This window comes from Hemitrygon akajei, chromosome 22 (genome assembly GCF_048418815.1).
Source record: "Hemitrygon akajei chromosome 22, sHemAka1.3, whole genome shotgun sequence".
NCBI classification, from domain to species: Eukaryota; Metazoa; Chordata; class Chondrichthyes; order Myliobatiformes; family Dasyatidae; genus Hemitrygon; species Hemitrygon akajei.
Window position 1 is genome coordinate 10845828 of NC_133145.1, and position 26002 is coordinate 10871829.

Genomic DNA, 26002 nt, shown 5'->3' on the forward strand with positions numbered 1-26002 from the left:
GAAAACTAGATTTACTTCACAAAATCATCAGTTCTGCCAAAAATAGCACCTCTTTCTGTCATTTCCTTAGCTGAGTAGCTGAATGAGTAGTTTTGGTGCTGTCCAAATGTTGAGTAATTGGGTGTGTACCTTTGAATAAATCTGAATTATTCAGCGTCATCATTGTTACAATATCACTTAACTCTAGCTGCCACACATCCAGTAGTTTCACAAGGATCTGGTGGATAAGTCACCCAAATAACAGCGGACAGGAGCTTATCTCTATCCTGGCCAAGTGAAAAGGAGTGTTTCAGCCGGCCAGTGGGAGTCAGATCCACTCTTCATCGATTTAGAAACTAGAACGTGTTGCTCATTTACTGGAATTAACAACATTTTACGACTCTCAGGTAAATAAGAATATATAAAGGAGATGTATCTACATTATCACAGAGACTAGTGGAGGATCCTTTTGTCAAACTGCCTTTTTGTTAATAGGAAGAAGATAACCAATCCTTCAAATGAAGGAAATGTGTCCCTTCTCTCTGAGTGAGTGCCCTGCTGTGTCAATTGGTGAGTTTATTATATTTTTTTGAGGAAATGAATGCTTTACCACATCCTTTATCAGAGGGTGGCACAGTGGTACAGTTAATAGAGCCAGTGTCACACAGTGCTGAAGACCCCAGTTCAATCCTGAATTTTAGTGTTGTCTTTGTGGATTTTGCACATTCCCCCTGTGATTGTGTGGGTGTCCTCCACATGCTCTGGTTCCCTCCCCTGTCTCAAAGATGCTTCAGCCACTATAAGTTGTCCCTAGCATGGTCAGTGAGTGGTAGATTCTTGGGGGAGTTGATGAGAAGATGGGGAGGGGATCAATGTGTATTTAGAGTAAGTAGCTGCTTGATGGTCAGCAGAGAATCAATTGCCAGAGGGCCTGTTTCCCTGCTGTATCATTCCATGACTCGAGTAGTTAGCAAAAAAGTAAAGGAGGTGACTGGGATATGGAGCTCTGTGTAGGTGGGTGGCTGGATTTAATATTAGGAGATGAGGAGGGTCTGGTGATCGCCAGTACTGGGAAATGGAAAAAGATGTAATGACCCAGAGTATCGGGAGAGGTGGAAATCACATTTCCTCCCTATAATCCAATCTCATAAATATTGGATGGGAGTGCGAGAGCCCAGATCTTCCCAATATTTAGAGTCCAGTGCTTCCCAGTTTTGGAAGAGCATGACACCTTCTAGTTCTTCAGTATAAGAGGAAAGAAGAACCTAGTGCTCTCCATTTAAGAGAGCTCAATGCCCTGCTTATCAGGAGATGGGGTGAACCCAGTGTACACACCTGTTAGAATGTACTTCTCAACATAGGGAGAAGGGCAGAGCCCATTGCTCTGCAACTTTAGGGAAAGTCAACTCTGCCCACTTTAGGAGCCAGAGAGTTCAGTTCTCTCCAATTTTAGGACACAAAGAAAGTTCAGTGCCAGTCAATTAAGAGCTTGGAAAAGTCTCTGGCCCTGATTCTGCAGACAAGGAGAGCCAACAATTTCTCTCTCTCTCTCTGCCACTTACAATACCAGACATCAGATCCTCAATGTGTCCTAATATTGAGGAGCAATGGGATTCTCCTGTCTCCTAACATGGATGAAAGTGGAATCACTCGATGTAGAAGAAACCAGACTTTCCTGGTATTAAAACAAAGCAGAGCTCTGGACGCTTCCTACCTTTTGATAGTAGCGTAAATTGGACACTCAAATATAGTAAATAAAAAGACTCCTGTGCTCCCTGTAGTTAGAAAATAGGATGAGTCTAGTGATCCCCACTATTCATGAATGCAAAAACTACAGTGGAAAAGGATCTACTGCTTTCCAGATGTATATGATGAATAAACTATTCTCAGGCTTTCATCTGGGTACAGGTAACGATTATAACTGATGTTTTGATGATAAACTCCACCATCTTCATCAGGGATGATGCCCGGGCATGTCTAGTTCAGTGGTATTTATTTATTTTCTGACAGAAAAACCAACAAACATAACAACAAGGAGGAACCCATTGCTACCTCCTGTCTTCCCAATATTTCCATGGTTTCTAGAAGGATCACCAGGATCCTGAAGAAATACTGTCTACAGACCCATAAGGAAGAGCTCAAATCACAACTTATGTGGGTCAAAGATGACCTGGGTCTCAGATCGGATGGCACTTACAGGATTCCCTATGACCTGGGACTCAGATCGGAGGACATTTACAGGATTCTCTATGAATGTGGAGCAGCATTTATTGATCAGACAGGACGCACGGTGGAAACCCACATCAAGGAGCACAGGAGGTATATCTGTTTGGAGAGATCAGCAGAAGCAGAGCATTGCATTCGCAGTGGCTGTAGGATTGACTTCGACATCACAAAACTAGTGTGCCGTAGGCTGGTAGGAGCCAGGTGAAAAACCAATCAGAGGAAAGATCAAGGGGTGGGGGAGGGGATAGGCAGGAAAGGTGAAGAAGGAATGTAAGGGAAAAGCAGTATGGGTAGTAGAAGGAGGCAGAACCATGAGGGAGGTGATAGGCAGCTGGAGGAGGAGGCAGAGTGAAACTGGGATGGGGGAAGGGAGAGGGAGGGAATTACCGGAAGTTGGAGAATTCAATGTTCATACCAAGGGGCTGGAGACTACCCAGACGGTATATGAGGTGTTGCTCCTCCAGCTTGAGTTTGGCCTCATCATGGCAGTAGAGGAGGCCATGTATGAACACATCCGAATGGGAATGTGAAGCAGAGTTGAAGTGGGTGGCAACCGGGAGATCCTGTCTGTTGTGGCGGATGGAGCGGAGGTGCTCGACGAAGCGGTCCCCCAATCTGCGTCGGGTCTCGCCGATGTGGAGGAGGCCGCACCGGGAGCACCGGATGCAATAAATGACCCCAACAGACTCACAAGTCAAGTGTTGCCTCACCTGGAAGGACTGTTTGGTGTGCGACCTGCTGAGTTCCTCCAGCTTGTTGTACGTGTTGCTTTGACCACAGCATCTGCAGTGTACTTAGTGTTTTCCAGTATTTGAAGCAATTATGAATCTGGTACTCTGTAATATTAGGAGCCAGGAAGGATTCAGTGTTACCACATGGGCGAGTACAGAGGTCCCAGTATTAGGAGATAGAAAGCTCTGTGTTTGCCAGCATGAGGAGGCAGAGATGCTCAAAGGATTCCTAATGTTAAGAGAGTGGAGAGGAGCTACTCTAAACACGTGCTCATCCTTTGGGTCTTGTTCAGTTGTAATTACCCACTTTGTTATTGGCTACCTTCAAAGGTTCATGTATAATCAAAGTATACAACTCTGAAATTCTTCTTCACTAGATAATTCTTCTTTACTGTGCCCTGTATGAGACTGGATGGTGCAAAAAAAAAGTGGCTGTGCAGTACTTCACTAGTCACTTTATCCCAGACAAATTGCTTACCTGCTAACTACCAAGAAAATCTTATTTCTCTCTCATCTTGTGTTTCCCTTCTAGATGCCTTTTAGCCCTGAAAACAGCAGTCATTCTGTGAAGATGTCAAAATCACCAGTCAAGGGGAAATCAACTCGAGCTCAGAACATTGAACAGAATTATCAAGGGAAAACCAGAAACTCCAGGAAAGATCCCATAAAGGATCCCCAAAATACAGAACCTAGCCCTGAAAGAGCTTCCTCATCCCACCCTCACCAAGGAAAGCTGAAGTCAGCAACCAAGCATTCAGGTCAGCTAAAGAAAAGGCGAGGGTCTGAAAGGAACAAAGAGCAGACGTGTAAACTGGACGATGGGAGTGGGAGCAGACTGACTCCTACTGCCAGACAGAGCGAGCAAATAATGGGGGGAGAAGGGGGTGGAAAACCAAACCCGAAGGAAATAAAAGGAAAAAAGAAACCACAGGTGGACAGGGCAAGGGAGACGCATAAAACTAGTGCAAAGGAACCTAGAACTATTGAGAAAAATTGCAATGATAAAAGGAGAGAGGAGGAGATATTGAAATCTGGACGCAGTAAGAGCAAAGCAAACAAGGCAGATAAGAGACAAAAAGGAAACGACTGCACAACAACTGACAGTAAGCTGAACTGTCAGACATCAACCAGGCAGAATAAGGAAAAGGGAAATAAAGTGAGAGGGGATGAGAATAAAGGGAAGAAATGCCAGACCTTCAGTAAAGCCAGCAAGCCTGGGCTTGAGTTAAGAGAAAGGAGGAAGACCAAAACTAGTGAAAACAAAAGTGGAGCTTCTAACACAAGACTGACAGGAAGATGTAGAAGGAGGATCAGCAGTGACTCTACTGATGAGGACAGTGAGAGTTCAGAAGGGTCTAGTGAGGAGATAACCAATAGCAGGGATACTGACAGTGAGAGGACCACATCTGACACAGGGGGTGACAAGCCCAGCTCTAGAAAGGGTATTCCCAGGATAGAAGTTGAGAAGAAAGTTAGCAACCACAGTACAGGCAGTGAGGGTACAGATGAGGAAGGAGATACTGTTGGTGAAGAGCTGGGGAAGGAGGTGGTGAGTGACAGAAAAGCAAGAGAGGGAGGTGACAGCAGAAGTTGTGGTGAGGACAGTCAACAAACTAATGAAAGAGGAAACAAGAGCAAACAGCAAGTTCCAACCATTAACCAGAGTACTGCTGGAAGTAATGAGGAGGAACAAGAAGATAAACAGGAGCTCAGCAATGTGGTGAGTGATGATGAACTCGTAGCCAAAGAGGAGGAACAGGTGAAGATATGGGAGGCAGAAGAGAGTGAGGCTGGATATCCAGATGATATTCTTAAGAGAAGAACATTACAAATGGATGTGAAAAAGAAGATTATGGTGGGTATGAAGGTCAAAGCTAAGGTGCAGAGTAAGGGAATGGACCAAATGCAGGTCAAGAAGAAATGTAAAACCAGGGAGAAGTTTGCCAAAGTTCACATTCAGCACAAGTATCACACTCATATGTGTAAAGCAGTGGAGAGAAGCAGTGCAGAAAAGCCTTGCAAAAAACAGGAAGGTCAGTCTGATGATGAGAAAAGCCAGGAGAAATTAACTGTTGTGCAACCTGACCCTCCTGCAAGGCTTCCTTTACATCAGGCACACCTTATCCATTGTTTCAAGGCTAAAAGCAGAGACATCAGAACAAGATCAAGCCAGCATCTTGTAACAGCTGCAGGAGTGAGTGACATGTGCCAGTTGCCAGAGGAGGCTGTCAAATCGCACCAAGATCTGTCAGTCGATGGCTCCTTCACTGGTCATGCTTCAGTGAAAAGCCCACAGATAGATAGAAGCAATGAAAGTAGTTCTTCAGAATCAGTAGACAATGATGCTGAAAAACAACAATCATCTGCACAGCATCAGGTGGCTCTGGATCGCAAGAAGAAAATTGCGAAGGTGGTAGGAAAGGTGAAGTTGGCATCTATCAGGAAGTGTTCACCAAAGACTCAGAGAACAGTGGAGACAACGGATGTGGAAAATAGCATGGAAGCCAAACCTGGAACGGGCAGGATCAAGGGGAATGCCTGCCGGCGGTTTTCCGCCATTCGTAGGGTCACTGGATGGATTAGCCGCCAGATTCCCAATGTCCTTAAGACCAGATCCAAGCTGGTCACTGTTACCAATGTGATTGGAACTACCACGTGGCTTTCCAGGACACTTAGCCTGAGACGGAAGAGCAAAGAGGTGAAGCCGAACAACTTCAAGAGGCGCATGGCAATTCGCCTTGCCAGCACAGTGGGGTTCAGCACCCGAAGGGGTGACCATCTTCGCAGTTGGAAAGTAGCATTGAAAGAAGAGGCAGAAGGAGACTGTGGGTTACCAGAGGTAGATGAGACTGCCCACAGTATGGGAGATGTTGAAGCAATGGTGTCTGCTGATATGCAGAGTGTGCCAAAAGAAGAAGCCAGTGGACAGGATACATCCCATCAGGCTGAGGGCCAGATTGAAGGTGAGGAAAAGCTGGGTTCTGATGCCAGGTATGCAATTGTGCTGCCACGAGTGCACCAACTGGTCAAGTCAAAAGCAACTGTATTAGCCAGTTGTAGAATTGAAAGGAATCGTGCAGACACTCCACAGTCCTACAAAGCTGCAGCCTCAGCCCAGCCAGACTGCTCCTACCTGGGTGTCGTAAAAAAGCCACAGAATGAATTAAGAGATGAGTTTCATACTCAAAGGGACATTGGAGTATCCATTTCAGAGAGCAGTGATTCAAATCTACAACCAAGAGATACCAGGAATGATCCTCATTATCTGTGTACAGGCAACTGCACCGGTCCCATGAACATGCCACTCAGAAGAGACCAGGATAACAGACAGTTCACCCTGTCGGATTCTCATCCATGTCCGTCTTCCCAATTGAGAAGAGATCCTTACCGACAGATCACGTGTGCCTGTGATGATGAGGATTTTCACCACAAGCAGGAAATCCACTGGGCAGGGAGGAGGCATTTCAGTAACGAGAACTTGACTTGGTTGGATTCAGAAACATTGCTCCCTCATCCAACTATTGAGAATCTGAGCAAATGGACAGTGTACAAAGAGCAGGGTGTTAGAACACAAAGAAGAGCAGGGCACTGGGAGCCTGAGGACACTGCTGAAGATATTCTTGAGAATGACTTCACATTAAAACAGGTACCAATCCAGTGGAGCTTCCACATAATCCATTGCAAACTTTCCATTAGTTTGAAATAAATGACAAAATAATCAATGAGAAATTACTTATCCACTTTTGAAAATGCCAGATTCCCTCAATAACAGTGAGGGGAGGTAAATAACTGTTGGATTACCTTCCTCACAATATTCTAATCCCTTATCATTCACCTCTCCCACTCTTCTTGTCCTTTGTATCTCCCTTTTGCTTCATCTCTCTTCCAGGTCTCTCTCCTCTCCTTTCATAGCTCCTTCCTTATGAACCTTCTCTTCCCCGTCTCTCTTCTTTTGCACCATATTGCTTTCTCTTCTTTCACATCCTTTATTCTCTCCCACTTGTTACAGGTGTTATTTTTGACAGCCACCTGAAGTCTGTAATCAAGTGTAAGTTTCCACTTAAGTCTTGATATTGCTACTGGGTACAGCTAGTAACGGGGCAGCCGGATTTCCCAGCAAGGTTTCACCAATAGTATCCCGTTGCAGAGTTATTGAGTTGTGTAGCACATAAACTGGCCATTCAGCCAACCACGTCTATGCTTAAACTTTTTGCCCTCCAACACTAACCCTATTTGCCTGCATTAGTACCTTACTTTAGTTCGTTGTCTATCTAATTCCACCACTTACTCTCAGGATAATGTATGACAGGAGTGTGATGTACATTATAGGGATGTGATTATGTATGACAGGTGTGTGATATACATTATAGGGATGTGATTATGTATGACAGGGGTGTGATATACATTATACATGTGATTATTTATGACTGGGTGTGATATACATTATAGGGATGTGATTATGTATGACTGTGGTGTGATATACATTATAGGGATGTGATTATGTATGACAGGGGTGTGATATACGTTATAGGGATGTGATTATGTATGATGGCATGATATACATTATAGGGATGTAATTATGTATGACTGGGGGTGTTAGTGCATTATAAGGATGTGATTATGTATGATTGGTGTGTGATATACATTATAGGGATGTGATTATGTATGGTGGGGATGTGATATACATTATAGGGATGTGAGTATGTATGACTAGGGTGTGATATACATTATAGGGATGTGATTATGTATGACTGGGGTGTGATATACATTATAGGGATGTGATTATGTATGACTGGGGTGTGATATACATTATAGGGATGTGATTATGTATGGCTGCGGTGTGATGTACATTATACAAATGTGATTATGTATGACTGGAGTGTGATATACATTATAGGGATGTGATTATGTATGACAGGGGGGTGATAGTGCATTATAGGGATGTGATTATGTATGAAAGGTGTGATATACATTATAGGGATGTGATTATGTATGACGGGGGTGTTAGTGCATTATAAGGATGTGATTATGTATGATTGGTGTGTAATATACATTATAGGGATGTGATTATGTATGGTGGGGATGTGATATACATTATAGGGATGTGAGTATGTATGACTAGGGTGTGATATACATTATAGGGATGTGATTATGTATGACGGGGTGTGATATACATTATAGGGATGTGATCATGTATGACTGGGGTGTTAGTACATTATAGGGATGTGATTATGTATGACTGGGGTGATAGTGCATTATAGGGATGTAATTTATCTCTTTAATCCCATCTTTTATGGTGTTTTTTCACTCTTGTCTAAGAAAGGATGTTCTGACATTGGAGAGCATTTGGAGGAGGTGAATGAGAATGACTCCTGAATGAAAGGCTAATTGTATGAGGAGCATTGGATGGCTCTGGGAATTTAGAAGAATGACGGGGAATCTCAATGAAAATTATTGAATGTTGAAAGACCTAAATAGAGTGGATGTGGAGAGGATGTTTCCTGTAGTGGGGAGTTTAGGAACAGAGGACACAGCCTCAGAATAGAGGGAAATCCATTTAGAATGGAGAGAAGAAGGAATTAATTTTGACAGAGCTTGGTGTATCTATAGAATTTATTACCATGGATGGCAATAGAGGCCAGGTCATTGGGTGTTTTTAAGAGGGATGTTGATAGGTTCTTGATTCATCGGGGCATGAAAGTCAGGGGAGAAGGCAGGAGAATGGGACTGTAAGGGATAATGATTGAAATGGTAGAGCAGACTTGATGGGCCAGATGGCCTAATTCTGGTCCTATCTCTTGTGGCCTTATGGTCTTACAGTGCCTATAAAAAGTATTCAACCCCCCCCCCCAGAAGTTTTCATGTATTTTTGTTTAACAGCATTGAATCACAGCTGATTTGATTTGGATTTTTTGACACTGATCAATAGAAAAAGACTCTTTCATGTCAAAATGAAAGTAGATCTTGACAAAGTGATCTAAATTAATTACAAATATAGAACACGAAATAATTGATTGTAGAAGTATTCACCTCCTTTAATATAACACACCAAATCATCACTGGTGCAGCCAGTTGCATTCAGAAGTCACGTAATTAGTTAAGTGGAGATCACTAAGGTGTTTCAGTTGGCTGTAGTAAAAATGTACCTCTAGCTGGAAGATCCAACTGCCAGTGAGTCAGTATCCTGGCTACAACTATGCCGTGAAGAAGGCAAAAGAACACTCCAAGCAACTCCACAAAACAGTCATTGAAAAGCACAAGTCAGGAGACGGATACAAGAAAATCTCCAAGTCACTGAATATTCCTTGGTTTACAGTTAAGTCAATCATCAAGAAATGGAAAGAATATGGCACAGCTGTAAATCTGCCCAGAGCAGGCCGTCCTCAAAGACTGAGTGACCGTTGTTACGTAACCTCGTAACCAGGTAACTTACCAGCAAAGATAGCGGGATCAGCTGAGTCGGATGCTACTATTTTCAAACGTTTTATTCAAAAAGGGCACAAACGTATGGTTAATACAAAACATTCAGATCATATACATCGTCAAAACTCAATCTAAAACACCGGTGTAATAATCAATCAGAAATAAGCTCTATAGTTGTCTAGGGGTAATACTGAGTCCAATTGAAATATAAAGAGTCACTCAGAAGTTTGCAGGCTTTTCCCTTTTGGGAACCGCTGGGGTTTTCACGTTGTAGAGAGAGAGAGATGATTTAGAAAGGATAAACACTTGCCCGTTGTCTTTACAGAGCAAATCCTTGGAATCAGGGGAGCAGGCTTCCCCGTTGTTAGTTAAAAGCAGTCTTCCGTTGGTTCTAGCCACAGATTCAAAATTTGGAATCTAACGCACGTGGCTTCCTTCAAAATGGCTTCCCGCTCCCACGGGAATCGGTATCGTGCTTCCTTGGTGTCTCCTTGGTGTCTCCTTGGTGCGTCTGAGGGTTTCCCCCCCTCAGACCCTCCTTTATACTTCTTCACGGGATCGCAGGTGTCAATCAGGTTGCAGGTAATGCGATCTCTCTCTCAACCAGCCCACTTTGCCCGAGGGCTTTTCACGTGGTCTCCTGCACGTCTCTCTCTCTCTCTCCCATTTCCTGTGTCTATTCAGCACGTCTCTTTCTCTCTTGGCTCAGTTGACCCCCCCCCCTTGACTAGGGCTCTTGCGATTCTCACAAAGGAGGGGGCCGAGGGCATAACACCGTGTAATAACAAATTTTCAAATTGTAGAAGGTACGTTTGATCCTTATTTATAAAACCAGCAAAGACAAATGATCTTGTAGTGATGAAAAACTAAATTAGCGATATTAGCATTACTAAGCAGTATAAGAGAGTAATCAGTGTAAGCAAGTGCTCCAGTTACTGGTCAGAATATTCCCCATGGCTCAGTCCCTCTCCACTAAAGTAAACCAAGACAAAGTGTGAATACATAACCATCAACACACACAAAATGTTGGTGGAGCGCAGCAGGCCAGGCAGCAGTTACAGGAAGAAGTACTGTCGACGTTTCGGGCCGAGACCTTTCGTCCTGACAACTGTGCTTCTTCCTATAGATGCTGCCTGACCTGCTGCGTTCCACCAGCATTTTGTGTGAGTTGCTTGAATTTCCAGCATCCACAGATTTCCTTGTGTTTGCTTTTTAAATACATAACTATTCTTTTTTTAAATTAGTTTTTTTATTAGTTTTTCAAAACATTTTACAAATTAAAAACCCCAAATCCCAATGAGGAGCATTGATACAGTGCAAAATTCAGCATACAATAGCAATATGCTACAAAGGAAGAGAATTAACAAAAAAGCACCTAAATTAAAGACAAGTAAGCTTAGTATCCTCCCCAAGCCCCACAACACAAAAAAAAAACAACTCCAGACCAACCGCAACTCAATATAGAGAGTATAAGTCCGGACAGTCAAACTCCCAGACTGTGAATACACTTAGCAACAGAGGATAATAATGCCTACTACCAGAAAAAAAGGGAGCTGAAAGCAAGGGACCGAAAAGAAGAAGAAAAAAAAGTACTCGATAAAAGGTCCCCAGACCTTATGGAACTTTAGATCCGAATTAAGAACTGAATAATGAATTTTTTCGAGGTCCAAGCAGGCCATAATGTCGTTAAGCCATTGCGCATGAGTGGGCGGGGCAACATCTCTCCATCTAAGGAGGATCAAGCGTCTAGCCAGGAGAGAGGCAAAGGATAATATTCGGCATTTGGTCGGGCCCAGACATAAATCTGTCTCGCCCCAAAAACCGAACAGAGCAATTAAGGGGTTTGGTTCTAGGCGCTGATTCAGAATACACGATAACGTAGTGAAGACATCTTTCCAGAGTTTCTCCAAGCTAGGACAGAACCAGTACATATGGATGAGAGAAGCCACGCCCCTCTTGCATTTATCACAGAGCGGACTAATGCTAGGGTAGAATTGAGATAGTTTAGATTTAGACATATGGGCTCTATGAACAATCTTAAACTGTAAAAGGCAATGGCGAGCACAAAGAGAGGTTGAGTTAACCGATTTGAGAACTGAGTCCCAACTCTCCTCGGATAAGGAGATATTTAAATCCTGCTCCCAGGCCACTTTAATTTTATCCACAGGGGCCCGTCGTAAGGCTGCTAGTTTATCTCGGATAATTGATATTAAACCTTTACCTAGTGGATTGATGGAAAGAAATAGGTCCATAGCATTTTTCGCAGGCATTTCAGGAAAGTTAGGAATTAAAGGAGCAATAAAGTGTCGGATTTGGAGATATCTGAAAAAATAAGCGTTAGGCAGATTGAACTTAACAGAGAGCTGCTGAAAAGAGGCGAAGCGATTATCAATGAAAAGATCTTCAAAATGTCTACTGCCCTTCCTATACCAAACATGGAATGCTGAATAGTACGTAGTAGGTAAAAAAAGGTGATTATGTGCGACAGGGCTGGAAACGGAGAACCCCTGGAAGCCACAGCACTTCCTGAACTGAGCCCATATACGTAAAGTGTGTCTAACGAGAGGATTAGCTATTGATCTGGGCAGACTACTAGGGAGTGCAGAGCCAAGAAGTGCAGAGATAGATAATTCTTTAGTGGAGCTCAACTCCATTGCCACCCAGTTAGGGCACTCGGGTTGGCCGTGGCAGAAAGACCAAAAGGGAGCACAACGTATATTAGCTGCCCAATAATATAAGCGAAAGTTAGGTAAAGCCATGCCACCCTCTTTTTTAGATTTTTGGAGATGTATTTTATTAATTCTAGAACGCTTATTCTGCCACAAATATGACAAAATAATAGAGTCTAAGGAATCAAAAAAAGATTTAGGAATAAAAATTGGGATAGATTGAAATAAGTATAAAAATTTGGGGAGAACATACATTTTAACAACATTAATACGACCTACCAAAGACATAGATAGAGGTGACCATTGTATCAGATTCTGTTTTATAGCGTATGAAAGATTGGCAAAGTTTTCATGAAAGAGATCTTTAAACTTCCTTGTGACTGTAATTCCAAGATAAGTAAATTGATTATGGACTACTTTAAAAGGGAGATCACGAAATGTTAGTTCTTGTGCTTCTTTATTAATTGGGAAAAGTTCACTCTTATGTAAATTAAGTTTATAGCCAGAGATCTGGCTAAACTGGTCAAGAAGTGAAAACATTAGAGGTAAGGACGTAGACGGATTTGAGAGAAAGAGTAATAAGTCATCAGCATAGAGAGAAACTTTATGCTCAACAACCCCTCTCCAAATCCCGGTCAATTCAGGACATTTTCGAAATGCTATCGCCAGAGGTTCTATAGCCAAATCAAAGAGAAAGGGACTTAAGGGGCATCCCTGACGGGTGCCAAGTTTGAGATTAAATACTTGGGATTTCTGAAAATTAGTTAAAACAGAAGCAGTAGGACACAGGTACAGCAATTGGATCCAGGAGATGAAACTTTGGCCGAGGTCAAATTTTTCTAAGACTGCAAAAAGGTAGATCCACTCTATACGGTCAAATGCTTTCTCCGCATCAAGGGAGATAACACATTCAGGAATCCCAGTTGGAGGTGAGTATAAGATATTGAATAAACGCCGGATGTTAAAAAAAGGGAGACTGTTTTTAATAAAACCTGTTTGGTCATCAGAGATAATGGAGGGAATAACAGTTTCTAGTCTATGAGCCAAAACTTTAGCTAAGATCTTTACATCAACATTGAGCAGAGAGATCGGCCTATACGAGGAACACTCTGTTGGGTCTTTGCCCTTTTTAAAAAGAAGAATAATAGATGCCTCATTGAAAGAGGGTGGCAATTTGCCGTAATTAAACGAGTCAGATAATACTGAAAGTAACTGAGGAGAAAGAAGTGAAGAGAATGATTTATAAAATTCTACAGGGAACCCATCAGGTCCAGGAGATTTCCCTGAGGACAGTGCAGAAATTGCAAAAGATATTTCTTCTGATGATATAGGCGCATTGAGTTTGGCTTTGAAATCAGATGAAAGTGAGGGGATATTCAGATTCTGTAAAAATTGATCAACAGAGATATTGTCATTCAGAGATTCAGAGGAATAAAGCTGAGAATAGAAATTTTTAAATGCGTCATTAATTTCTAAATGATCCGATGTAAAGTCTCCGTTCTCCTTCCGGATCTTTGTAATATGTTGTTTGGCTTTGGAACGCCTCAGCTGATTGGCTAGGAGTTTACCAGACTTATCCCCATGAATGTAAAAGCGACTCTTGCTTTCGAGAAGTTGGCGTTCGATAGGTTGAGTGGACAGAAAGTTAAATTTAGTTTGGAGTTCAACGCACTTCTTGTATAATTCAGGGTTCTTAGTTTGGGCATATACTTGATCCAATTCTTTAATCTGGTTAATGAGGTCTAGTTGATCTGCACGGGATCTTCTGTTGAGATTTGCTGTGTAAGAGATTATTTGACCCCTCAGATATGCTTTCATGGCATCCCAGACAATCTGGGATGGCACTTCAGGTGATGTATTAGTGTTAAAATAAAAGGTTATCTGATCCTTAATGAATTTTTAAAAATCATCATCCGATAATAAAGTTGAATCAAACCGCCAGTGTTTATTCCTCTGAGGGAGACCAGGAAAGTTCAGAGAGAGAGTAATTGGGGCATGGTCAGAAATCAGTATACTCTGATAGTCACAAGAGTGGGCAAAAATGGAATAAGTTGGTTATCGAGTAAGAAATAGTCAATTCTAGTGAAGGTATGGTGAACATGTGAGAAAAAAGAATAATCTCTCTCCATAGGATGAAGGAAACGCCATATATCAGAGATACCAAAATTAGAGAGAAACGATTGGATAGCTAAGGCGGATTTAGTAGGTGGTCTGGTAACAGAGGACGATCGATCCAGATTAGGATCCAACCAACAGTTGAAGTCACCACCCAGTATAAGAGAGTATGAGTTTAAGTCTGGTAGTGAGGAAAAAAACCGTTCAAAAAAGTTAACATTATCAAAGTTGGGGGCATACAGGTTAGCTAGTGCAACATTAGTGTTATATAGTTTACCAGAAACAATAATAAAACGGCCATTTGTATCAGATATTTTATTATGGAGTTCAAAAGGAATATTTGAGTTAATAAGAATGGAGACTCCCCTAGCTTTAGCGGCAAAGGATGAATGAAAATGCTGACCCGCCCACTTTGACAGAAGCCGGGAGTTATCAACACACCGAATATGAGTTTCTTGAAGGAAAGCAATGTCAGCTTTGAGTTGTTTGATATGTGAGAATACCTTCCTCCTTTTAACAGGGTGATTCAATCCCTTTACATTCCAGCTCACGAATTTAAGTGCACTAGCCATTATCAATTACTAATGCATAAAAGGCAGCAGGCATATAAAAAGTCAAGCAGTACAGTAGCAGTCTGGGAGCAGAGATGTAAACATAGATTCGTAAAATCAAAACATATACATGTCCTGAGCAATAAAGAGAAACAATAAATACAGTGAGTGATGTTGGAACTGGAAAATCCACCCCATCCACACAACCCAAAACTAGATGGCTACCAAAACAAGTAGCTAGCTCTACCAAAAAAATTAACCCAAATACAACTTCCAGATCTGTGTCATTAACAGCAGTTCCGTATAAATACTATAGCAAATAGTAACTAGTTTACGCACTAGAAAACATAACTACAGATTAGAACACCTTCTGCAGAAATATAAAACTTAATACAGAGAAAATCGGGAGAAAACCAAAACTAACCTACCCGCGAAAAATTATAGAAGAATAAAGTAAGAGAAAGGGAAAAAAAAGGTTAAAAAAAGGAGAAGAGAGGGAAAATTATAAATTCAAGATGAGTATTTATCAACCATTTACAGAGAGGAGAGAAAAAAAATTCAGAGATTAGAAAAAAGGGTGAAGAAAAGAAATAAAAAAAAATAAAAAAAAGGAAAAATAAATCAGCAATTAAACTGTGAACCAATAAACAGGGAGGCCTTCACTAAAGACTTCAAACCTCCAAAACAAGTTAGAGTTAGTTGTAGAACTCTGTAGATAAAGTTATACAAGAATAAAATAGATTATACACACACCAAATCCAGGGAGAGATTGTCGACAGCCTCTAGAGTTTCAATGAATAATGTCTGAATGATTCACGTAAAGTCTGAGTCCAGAAAAAAGTAATTTTACTACGAGAAGTACTTATCCACCGTTTTAGGAGGTCCGAACGGGTTCCAAAGATGACTGGATAGCCGGCAGACTTGCCACAAATGCTTCAGCTTCCTTCACTGATTTAAACCATTTGTATTTTCCAGTATTAAGCTTGATTCATAGATTGGCAGGAGTACGAAAAGAGGGTTTAAAACCACGATCAAAAAGCACTTTCATTGCGCCTTTAAACTCAGCGCGCATCTTTAAGGTCTGGGGGTGCAAAATCTTCCACAAAGCGAATGGTTGTATCCTGGAAAGAAAAAGAACCCCTGCGATGTGCCTCGACAATCAGACGGTGTTTTACCTGGTATTGATGGAAGCTCAAAATTACTGGTCGCGGGCGGGAGCCCAGAATTCCGGGGGGAACGTAAACTCTGTGTGCCCGTTCGAGCTCGGGCGGGTTCGGAAGCAAATCTTTCCCGAATATCTCACAGAGAAACTTGGTGAAAAACTTCACTGTTGATCCCTGTTCGGTGGTCTCTGGTAATCCAAGAATTCTAAGATTGCAACGTCTGCTGCGATTTTCGAGATCCACCATTTTGGAAAGGAGTTTGTTACATTTTCCCTCTAAGCTGGAACAGAGAGTCTCCAAGTATCGAACACGGCTTTCTAAATCTTCAGAGGTCGAATCGATGCGAGATAAGTGTTCAGCATGTTTGTCCACTTTATCGTTGATCCGATCCAGTTTGTCTTCCAACTGTTTGAAAGCGGTTTTGAATTCCTTTAAGATTTCGTCTTGGAGCTGACCAAGCGCAGCCCGGGTCTCGTCTAAGAGAGCCGTAGCTTCCTTTCTCCCGAATTTAGAACTCTTGCTAGACATTGTAAGTTAGATATGTTCACAGGCAAGTAAGAGATACCGAAAAAGTTCCTAATTAAGGTTTGAAAAATGGAGACATTTAGTGCAAAGATAGCGACAGTAACGGAACAAAAGTTCGGAGCAGCTAAGCAATCGCCATCTTACCGGAAGTCCCATAACTATTCTCATTTGCTCTTACCACACCCTACCCCACTTGACAGATTAACATAATAAATGCACTGCAAAATAGATAGATAGATAGATAGATAGATAGATAGATAGATAGATAGATAGATAGATAGATAGATACTTTATTCATCCCCATTAGAATTGTAAAGCCTAATGGCATTGGGGAGTATTGACCTCTTCATCCTGTCTGAGGAGCATTGCATCGATAGTAACCTGTCGCTGAAACTGCTTCTCTGAAAATGCAATACAGACAAAAAATAGATACATGGCTCCTACACATATATATGTACCATATATCCCTAAAGATTTAATTGCTATGAAAGGTTTCTTACTGTTGTGGGATAATGACTTTCCTAACAAGGTCTGGGTGGTGGGAATCACTCTGCTTGGCAGGTGAGATGTGTGGCTTTGAAACAATTTCAGGTTCTGGGGCCTCCTGGTGGTTGTAGGAATTGACTCTGGGACTACAGGAAGCAGTTCTGACAGGTCTGGATGCCTTCCTTCTTTAACTATTCACTCTGCTCTCCTCAATTGATGGATGTGTCATCTCCAGATGACATCAAATGCAATTTCTACTGTGCAGGAGAAAGGTCAGGTTCTATCCTCAGTCTTTCCAAGTACCCACCTTTGATAGTCCCTTACCAGGAGTGAAACATCAAACCCCCTTGTTTGAGGAGCCCTCAATTTGCCTCAGTTGTTTGTCATGAATACTCCTTCTGAGATTAGGTTTGAGGAGATCCAAGAGTGAACGCAGGGGATGGCTCAGGAACAGAATGGCTGGTGAGTTGTTAGTGTTCTGCACCATGATATGCAAGTAGGAAATTGGTGAGCTTCTGATTCAGAATATTGTGTTCTGCAGACAGTGCTTGCAGTGCGTCATTTAGACTCTGGAAAAACCTTTACACCAAGCTGGGTGGTATAGTGTGGATGTAATGTGTTTCATTCCATTCATTTTCAGAAATGGCTGAAACTGTTTCACAATAAACTGGTCTATTGTAACTGACTAAGTGTTCTGGAACATCAGTCCTTGAGAAGAGTCTTCTCACCACACAACAATGTGCAAGGCATTAGTGGAGGTGATTAGGAACACTTCTGGCCTCTTTATAGCTGTATCCACTATTACCAAGAAATTTGTGCCCATGAATGGTGCAGCAAAATCCACATGGATGCTCTGCCAATACAATGCAGGCAATTCCCAGTGATGGAGAGGCACCACCCTTAACACTTTTGGATATATTGGCATCCTGAATAATACATGGCAATCTGCTTGATCTTCTGGTCTATCCCAGGCCACCAGACAAAGCTTTGAGCCAACACTTTCATTTTGACCACACGTAGATGACCGGCATGTAGCTCTCCAACACTTTAGCTCTCAGCTTGGATGTTGCAGAAACTCTCAATCCCCACTGAAGGCAACCCTCATCAAGGACAAGTTCATCCCAGCGCTGGTAAAAATGGGGGATCTAGAATTTCTTCTGCACATTCTATCCATTTTGGGTTGCCATGTTGACCTGAGGCAGTGTGGGGTTTTTCCTGGTTTCCTTCTGGACTTCCTCTGCTGTAATAGGCAGACTTTCAATTTGCTTTAGAGAGAATAAGTCAAGAGGAGTGTCCTCTTTTGTAAATTTTTCAGGTATTCCCCTTTCCAAGAGTAAACGGAAGAATCCATCAGCATTTCTGTAACTAGTTGTCCTCTTGAATTTGATCTTATAATTGTGTTCGCCAAGAAAAAGAGCCCATCTCTGCCTTTGTGCTGCTGCTGTTAGTGGACCACCCTTCTGTGGATTGAAAATGGACACTAGTAGTTGATAATTAGTAATGAGAGCAAACTCTCTCCCATTCAGGTGCTGTTTGAAATATCTTATCCCACCAAAGCAGACCTAAGGCCTCTCTGCCAATCTGTATGTAATTTTTCTCTGTAGCGGTAAGGGAATGGGATGCAAAGGCTATGGGGCGTTCACTCCCATCACTCATAACATGTCATATGACTGCACCTATTGTATACCATAAGGCGAGGTGTCACAGGCAAGCTTCACTGGGTGATGTGGATCATAATGTATAAGTACAGTGTCTGACATCACCATTTCCTTTACCTTTTGGAAAGACACCTCACATTGCTTTGACCATTACCAATTCTTCCCAACTGCAGAAATGAGTTCAAAGGATGGAGCACAGTAGCCAGGTTTGGAAGGAACCTGTTATAGTAATTGACAAATCCTATAGCGGGCAGCTACTGTGACATGTCTCTTGGCCTTGGGGCATCCACCATTGCTTGCATTTTCTTAGCATGTTCGTGTAATCCTTGTCCATCGATGGTGTAGTCACAATAATTGACTCTTGCTTTAAAGAATTCACACTTTTCACGTTGTGCTCTTAGCCCATAATTTTATCACCTTTTTAACTCTGCCTTGTGATTTTGGAGATGTTCCTTTTCATCTTGGCCAGTAACAATGATATAATCCAGGTAACTCTGAGTACCTTACAGCAGCTAATCCACAGCTTTCTACCAGAGTGCAGGTGCAGATGCTTCTCCAACAATAAGTCTGTTATAGTGATAAAGGTCTTTGTGAGTGCTTATGGTGAGAAGCACTTTGGGCTCTTCTTCCACCTCCATCTGTAGGGAGACCTCACCAAGTCCACTTTGCTAAAGTGTTTCAAAGGTTGGCAAAGATATCCTCTATCCTGGGCAGAAGGTATTGATCTACTTTCAGTACTGGGTTGATGGTGACCTTAAAATCACTACAGATTCTTTCAGACCGATTCTTCTTGGCTATTGGGATCACTATTGATGCCCATAGGCTGCACTCAACCTGGGAAAGAATTCTTAAGCCTCCATGTGATCTAGCTCACTGGCTACATCATCAGAGATGTTATAAGGGACTGGACAGATTTTGTAAAACTTGCATTTGGTATTTTCATTTAATACTACTTTACCCTTGATATATTTGAGTTTGCCAATCCTGTCCTTGAACACTGCTGTGGCATCATCCAGTACTTTCCTTATTTACTTTCATTTGACTCTTTTACAGGAGATGTGGCATGCAAATGGTGCATGGATCTCGAATCAAGTTATAATCGTCTCAGCCAATCACAGCCCCATAATGCTGGCCCTCCTGTTTTGACCACGTACAAGCCCAGTGTGGCTTGTTGGTTGTTGTATTCCATTGTTACAAATGTCATTCCCACAGGAGCTATCTTTTCCCCAGTGTACGTTCTTAGATGGATATCTGCAGTATTTTTGAAATGCTGTTCAAACTTATTTTGTGGAATAATTGAAACAGACGTGCTCTTTTCATGTATCCTACTTTGTTACATTTTCTGCAAGTTTTGCCAGAAAACTTGTCCCGTCAGTTTGACAAACCTGAATGAGGAGCTCCCTACCACCATTTTGTCCCAAGCCAATGTGATAGTGCTTTTGGGTCAGCTGTTCACCCAAGTTCCATCCAGTATCAGATACTGTAATATCAGAATCAGAGTCAGGTTTATTATCACTGGTATATGATGTGCAAAAAAACATGCAAAAACTGAGGTAGTGTCCAAAGATTCAATGTCCATTTAGGAATCGGATGGCAGAGGGGAAGAAGCTGTTCCTGAATCGCTGAGTGTGGACCTTCAGACTTCTGTTCCTCCTACCTGATGGTAACAGTGAGAAAAGGGCATGCCCTGGGTGTTAGTCCTTAATAATGGACAATGCCTTTCTGAGACACTGCTCCCTAAAGATATCCTGGGTACCTTGTAGGCTAGTACCCAAGATGGAGCTGACTAGATTTACAACCTTCTGCAGCTTTTTTCGGTCCTGTGCAGTAGCCCCTCCATACCAGACAGTGATGCAACCTGTCAGAATTCTCTCCACGGTACAGATATAGAAGTTTTTGAGTGTATTTGTTGACATACTAAATCTCTTCAAAGTCCTCATAAAGTATAGCCGCTGTCTTGCCTTCTTTAAAACAACATCGATATGTTGGGACCAGGTTAGATCCTCCGAGATCTTGACACCTAGGAACTTGAAACTGCTCACTCTCTCCACTTCTGATCCCTTGATGAGGATTGATATGTGTTCCTTCATCTTACCCTTCCTGAAGTCCACAATTAGCTCTTTCATCTTACTGACGTTGAATGCCAGGTTGTTGCTGTGGCACCATTCCACTAGTTGGCATATCTCACTCCTGTACACCCTCTCATCACCACCTGAGATTCTACCAACAATGGTTGTATCATCAGCAAATTTATAGATAGTAATTGAGCTATGCCTAGCCACACAGTTATGTGTATATAGAGAGTAGAGCAGTGGGCTAAGCACACACCCTTGAGGTGCGCCAGTGTTGATCATCAGTGGGAGGATATGTTATCATCAATCTATGTAGATTGTGGTCCTCCAATTAGAACATAGAACAATATAGCTCACTACAGGCCCTTCGGCCCACAATGCTGTGCTGACACTTAAACCCTGCCTCCCATATAACCCTCCACCTTAAATTCCTCCATATACCTGTCTAGTAGTCTCTTAAATTTCACTAGTTTACAAATTTCACAAATTTAGGAAGTCGAGGATCGAATTGCAGAGGGAGGTACAGAGGCCCAGGTTCTGCAACTTCTCAATCAGGATTGTGGGAATGATGGTATTAAGTAGGGACATCCATCAAGCATAACCGCTCACCCAGCAATTGCCAGGACTCTCAAGTTCATTGGTGGCCCGGAATGGCAAAAGAGTTTGGCAATATATGCAGGCCCGCGCATTGTGCGCCCAGAACAAGGAGCCTAGTATCCTGATGAAGGGTCTCGGCCCACAACATTGACTGCTCATTTCAACAGATGCTGCCCGACCTGCTGAGTTCATCCAGCTTGTTTGTACGTGTTGATTTGACCACAGCATCTACAGTGTACTTTGTGGTTAGCCTAGTACCCTACCTCAAGGGCTCCTCCACATTTTACCTGGGTGCAGAGAGAAGACAGTGGGCGCACATCTTCATAGACTTCACGGGTCTTTTGCCTTCCAAGGGGAAGACCATTATCATGGTAATTGTTGATTCATTTTCAAAGGCCTGCAAATTCATTGCCTTGTGCAAGCTACGATCTGCGGTAGAGTTGGCCAAAGTTGTCAAGTCAAGTCAACTTTTATTGTCATTTCGACCATAACTGCTGGTACAGTACATAGTAAAAATGAGACAACATTTTTCAGGACCATTGTGTTACATGACACAGTACAAAAACTAGACTGAACTACGTAATAATAAAAAAAACACAGAGAAAGCTACACTAGACTACAGACCTACACTGGACTGCATAAAGTGCACAAAAACAATGTAGGCATTACAATAAATAATAAACAGGACAGTAGGGCAAGGTGTCAGTCCAGGCTTCGGGTATTGAGGAGTCTGATAGCTTGGGGGAAGAAACTGTTACTTAGTCTGGTCGTGAGAGCCCGAATGCTTCGGAGCCTTTTCCCAGACGGCAGGAGTGAGAAGAGATTGTATGAGGTCCTTCATAATGCTGTTTCCTTTGCGGATGCAGCTTGTAGTGTAAATGTCCGTGATGGAGGGAAGAGAGACCCTGATGATCTTCTCAGCTGACCTCACTATCCGCTGCAGGGTCTTGCGATCCGAGATGGTGCAATTTCCGAACCAGGCAGTGATGCAGCTGCTCAGGATGCTCTCAATACAACCCCTGTAGAATGTGATGAGGATGGGGGGTGGGAGATGGACTTTCCTCAGCCTTCACAGAAAGTAGAGATGCTGCTGGGCTTTCTTTGCTATGGAGCTGGTGTTGAGGGACCAGGTGAGATTCTCCGTCAGGTGAACACCAAGAAATTTAGTGCTCTTTACGATCTGTACCGAGGAGCTGTCGATGTTCAGCAGGGAGTGGTCGCTCCGTGCCCTCCTGAAGTCAACAACCATCTCTTTTGTTTTGTTCACATTAAGAGACAGGTTGTTGACTCTGCACCAGTCCGTTAGCCGCTGCACCTTCTCTCTGTAAGCTGACTCGTCGTTCTTGCTGATGAGACCCACCACGGTCGTGTCATCGGCGAACTTGATGATACGGTTCGAGCTGTGTGTTGCAGCACAGTCGTGGGTCAGCAGAGTGAACAGCAGTGGACTGAGCACGCAGCCCTGGGGAGCCCCCATGCTCAGTGTGATGGTGTTGGAGATGCTGCTCCCGATCCGGACTGACTGAGGTCTCCCAGTCAGGAAGTCTAGGATCCAGTTGCAGAGGGAGGTGTTCAGGCCCAGTAGGCTCAGCTTTCCAATCAGTTTCTGAGGGATGATTGTGTTGAATGCTGAACTAAAGTCTATGAACAGCATCCGAACGTATGTGTCTTTTTTGTCCAGGTGGGTTAGGGCCAGGTGGAGGGTGGTGACAATGGTGACATCTGTTGAGCGGTTGGGACGGTACGCAAACTGCAGGGGGTCCAGTGAGAGGGGCAACAGGGTCTTGATATGCCTCATGACGAGCCTCTCGAAACACTTCATGATGATGGATGTAAGTGCAACGGGACGGTAGTCATTTAGGCAGGACACTGAAGACTTCTTCGGCACAGGGATGATGGTGGCGGCCTTGAAGCACGTTGGAACAGTGGTGCTGCTCAGGGAGATGTTGAAGATGTCAGTGAGAACATCTGCTAGCTGGTCTGCACATCCTCTGAGCACTCTACCAGGGATGTTGTCTGGTCCAGCAGCCTTCTGTGGGTTGACCCTGCACAGGGTTCTTCTCACGTTGGCCACAGTGAGACACAGCACCTGGTCATTTGTAGGAGGGGTGGATTTCCTTGCCGCCACATCATTTTCTGCCTCAAACCGGGTGTAGAAATTATTCAGCGCATTTGGGAGGGAGGCATCACCTGCACAGTCAGGTAATGTTGTCTTGTATTTGGTGATGTCCTGGATGCCCTTCCACATGCGCTGCGTGTCACCGCTGTCCTGGAAGTGGCTGTGGATTAGCTGGGCGTGTGCACGCTTTGCCCCTCTGATGGCTCGGGACAGTTTGGTACTTGCTGTTGTTAAAGCTGCCTTGTTGCCTGTCTGAAGGCGGAGTCACGGTACCTCAGCAGCACATGCACCTCTGCGGTCATCCATGGCTTCTGGTTGGCACGTATAGTGATGGTCTTGGACAGAGTAACTTCATCAATGCACTTGCTGATGTTGCTGGTCACTGATGCTGTGTACTCCTCTAAGTTGGTAGAGTCACCATCGGTTGCAGCCTCCCTGAACATGTGCCAGTCAGTGTGCTCAGAGCGGTCTTGAAGAGCAGAGATGGCTCCTGCTGGCCAGGTTTTCACCTGCTTCTGAACTGGTCTGGAGCGCCTGACGAGTGGTCTGTATGCTGGAATTAGCATAACAGAGATGTGGTCTGAGTATCCGGTGGGGGCGGGGCTCTGCCCGGTACGCGTCGGGGATGTTTGTGTGAACCAGGTCCAATGCGTTCTCCCCCCTCATTGCAAAGTCCACATACTGATGGAATTTGGGGAGCACTGACTTAAGGTTCGCGTGTTTAAAATCACCGGCGACAATAAACAGACCATCAGGGTGTGCGTTCTGCAGTTTGCTAATAGCCCTGTACAGTTCACAGAGCGCCTCCTTAGCATTAGCGCCAGGGGAATGTAGACACCGAATATAAGGACAGGTGAATTCCTGTGGTCCGCATCGAACTGCCACAGACTCCACTAGCAATGAGTAGTGTCTGGAAACTAGCACAGAGTTCTTACACCATTCCGTGTTGATGTAAACACACAAGCCACCACCGTGAGTCTTACCAGAGGCAGCTGCATCTCTGTCCGAGCGAAACAAAGCTAGCCCGTCTAGCTGGACCAGGTCTTCAGGATCCATGGGTTCCTGGTGGACTTTGTCACCGATCATAGTCCACAATTTGCATCATGTTTCTGGAGGACATTCTGTAAGCTGATTGGGCAACAGTGAGCCTTTCCTCTGGGTTTCACCCACAGTCCAACAGCCAGACAGAGTGGGTCAACCAAGCTTTGGAATGAACACTAAGATGCCTGGTCTGAAAAGGACTCATTAAGAGTCACAGGGTTGTCTGAGAGTTTGCTGTGCTGCCCTTCAGCAGATTGTTGATTGGTTGAGCAATTATAGCATATGAATCGACCCATGTTTTGTTGTGTTGGACAAACCCAGAAATGACTGGTGCTGCTAAACTATTGTAGGAGGTTTTGCTGACTTAATGCCTATTGCATGATTTGCAACCTTTGGAGGATAGATAATCAAACAAATAAAGCACATCGTGTTCATGTTGCTCTGCAGCTTCTGGTGCAGTCTGACCATTATCCGCAGATTGTTTGTCAGGTGAATCAATGTCCCTCAGATGTTGTGTCAAAGCCACATAATAGGCAGTAGGGTTGTTGTGGAGCATTTGTGGTAGCCTCAATTTGTGGTATTGTTGATTATAAACTGTGAAAGCCAACCACAGTTAACATTCAGGTGCCAGGAGCAGAATCCATTGACCATGTCAATAACTGTAAAGCACTTGTGTGATGGTTTCAAGTCATTGAAAATAGTTGATGGTTCTGCTACTAAATGGGTTTGTCTGTCGATACATTGATTAGCGATGGCTTCATCTTCAGTACTACGTGTCTTCCTTCTTTGCTCTTTATTGGAGCAAGCTGTGATATTGTTTCATCACTGTCACCCTCACTTGAATCGTTAGGGGCCGCTATAGAGTCCATGTCAATGTCCATGCTGTAATTCCTCGCAGTTCAGATGGTGTCGCTGTCTTGGGGGCTGTTCAATGTGGGCAGTGTTTCCCCGGGAGGAACTTCAGGAGTAGTGTCACTAGCAGGACCGCCCCCTAGAAGTCCCTATTCATTTCTCCATGTTTTAGTTTGTTTCTGAGCGCTGCGTAACGCACGTTGATTTTTATCAGGCTTTTGTCTCCCACTCGTTCAGTTAATGCAGAAATTTGCTCTTAAGACTTTTTATTGTCTCTATCATGCGTTTTGTAGTTTGTAGCAAGGTTCACATTTCTTTTTCAATCAATTAGTAAAAGTCTTTACTCTACATTCACTCACACATTTGATCAAACCAACCACGCGGTCGTATTTAAATCACTAGCAGCCATTCCAGGGGCTTTCTTTGTCTCAGGCATTCTCTGGATCTTAATAAACATAACATTGTTGATATTTTTTGTTTCAGACTTTTTCATTAATTTTGTCAAACTAAGATGTTTTTTTCAGGTAAGAGTTCTTAGTAGGTTTTACGACTTTGGCTAGTCTAATTCAGTCTTAATTCATATACTTTTTATTACTTGGACCGCAATCTTGAAATCTTAATAGATTGCAACTGAATAGATGATGTAGCACCTGAAACAGATTTCAGCCAAATACATCGTTAAGCAGATTGTTTTGCAACAGAACCTCTTCCGCCGAACCGCACCAATTTACACTGCAAAGCTCGATATTAATTTCAGCGCTGGGCTTGGTGTTGCAGATCTGTTTCTCCAGCCCC

The 26002-nt window shown here is 43.2% G+C and overlaps 1 protein-coding gene across 1 annotated transcript in view; it reads left to right on the top strand.

The window, feature by feature from the left end:
* Positions 1–2053: 2053 nt before the first annotated feature.
* myo15b (myosin XVB) overlaps positions 2054–26002 on the top strand; it is a 452296-nt gene continuing 428347 nt past the window's right edge. Inside the window, exons 1-2 of the mRNA XM_073026589.1 lie at positions 2054–2395; positions 3469–6582. Of these exons, the coding sequence (XP_072882690.1) occupies positions 2054–2395; positions 3469–6582 (3456 nt within the window). The remainder of the gene's footprint in view (positions 2396–3468; positions 6583–26002) is intronic.